The sequence below is a fragment of the Sinocyclocheilus anshuiensis genome, unplaced genomic scaffold (genome assembly GCF_001515605.1).
Source record: "Sinocyclocheilus anshuiensis isolate Anshui unplaced genomic scaffold, SAMN03320099.WGS_v1.1 scaffold88, whole genome shotgun sequence".
Taxonomy (NCBI): Eukaryota; Metazoa; Chordata; class Actinopteri; order Cypriniformes; family Cyprinidae; genus Sinocyclocheilus; species Sinocyclocheilus anshuiensis.
The window spans coordinates 1,403,846-1,405,369 of NW_015555728.1; the positions used below are offsets into that span (position 1 = coordinate 1,403,846).

Genomic DNA, 1,524 nt, shown 5'->3' on the forward strand with positions numbered 1-1,524 from the left:
TGTGATGGACATTGGTTATGATCATCATTGGTATCTACTTTGAAGGCATCTTGAGTAAAACTGCTTCATATTTAACTAAGCATATGCAAAACGCTTGAACCGGAAGCGACGAGACCCGGTTAACAGAATACGGAAGTCTGTTGCGTATAACCCCTATTAACTGTTACCTCCTGGTGGAATGACCTGCCCAAATCAATCCGAGCAGCTGAGTCCTTAACCATCTTCAAGAAACGACTAAAAACACATCTGTTCCACCTTTATTTGACCCCCTCCTCCCCTGGTAGCCCGTCCATCTCAGAGCATCGGCGGTGAGTTTTATGGGGAGAGTGGGTGCTCCCTGCAGTGGCCCCGGCAGGATCGTGTCCTTTCTCACCGCAGTTCCGTGCTTATCCTGCAAACAGCAGCGGCGGCGGCGGCGGCGACATCATCGGTCTGCGGCAGTGGACCGGGGCAGGAGGAGAATGAGCGAGCAGGGCAAGAGTGCTGCGTCCACGCCAGCGAGCGGGACACCAGCCCCGGGCTCGGACATGTACAAAGGCTGGCTCTTTAAATGGACTAACTATATCAAAGGTTACCAGCGCAGATGGTTCGTGCTCAGCAATGGACTGCTGTCCTATTACAGGTAAATAATACGCGTTCCTTATGCACCTGTGTTGATGTCATTCATTTATTACAAGAATGCAATGTATGCATATATATGGGCTATGTTAGTATGCTGTTGTGTGGCCGACCAGTGTAGGGATCTGTCATGTCAATGCAGGTCATGAGAGCTGTCAAACATACATGCTGACACTCATTGCACTTCATGAGCGCGTCTCTAGTGTGGACTGTGGACAGATGCTAGTCCACCTCAAAACCCTTGCTTCACTTAATCAAATGTAATTTATAATGTAATTAAATGTAATTACGAGCGGATAAACTCCTGTCTCACTCATTAAATGACAGTACTATGTTTTATTAGCGCATCAGCTAGCACTCATGCTAACGGCAATTTATATTCTCATACAGCGATTCTCTGTGACGCTTATGAGAGCCGTTGCACTTTAAAGGGGTCATATGATGCAATTTCAAATTTTCCTTTCTCTTTGGAGGGTTACAACTGTTCGTGCATAGATAAGATCCCTAAAGTTGCAAAGACTAAAGTCTCAAACCCAAAGAGATATTCTTTATAAAAGTTAAGACTTGTCCACGGCCTCGTAAAAACGCCTCGTTTAAACATGCCCCCACATGTCTACGTCACTGTGTGGGAAGATTTGCATGACACGCCCAAATGTTCAAGCAAAGAAAGAGGGCGTAACTTTTATTCTGCTGTAGTATTGTTGTTGCCACCGCTGCCATGTCGTGGAGACGCTGTGTGCTTAGTTGTTAAAGCGAAACCACTTTGTTTGGCCTTCCAAAAGAGGACACAACTAAAAAAGCAGTGGTTAAGTTGTATTTACAACACTTTTCCAGTTCAATCCAAATATTCAGATGTGTGCAGCACATTTTATGGAGGAATGTTTCCTGATCCTGGGAGAGTAGCCT

At 45.7% G+C, this 1,524-nt stretch overlaps 1 protein-coding gene across 2 annotated transcripts in view; it reads left to right on the top strand.

The window, feature by feature from the left end:
* Window positions 1-288: 288 nt before the first annotated feature.
* LOC107672777 (oxysterol-binding protein 2-like) overlaps window positions 289-1,524 on the top strand; it is a 101,067-nt gene continuing 99,831 nt past the window's right edge. For both annotated transcript variants that reach the window (XM_016466126.1, XM_016466127.1), the window contains exon 1: window positions 289-622. In XM_016466126.1, coding sequence (XP_016321612.1) covers window positions 318-622 — 305 coding nt within the window. In that variant the 5' untranslated portion in view covers window positions 289-317. The remainder of the gene's footprint in view (window positions 623-1,524) is intronic.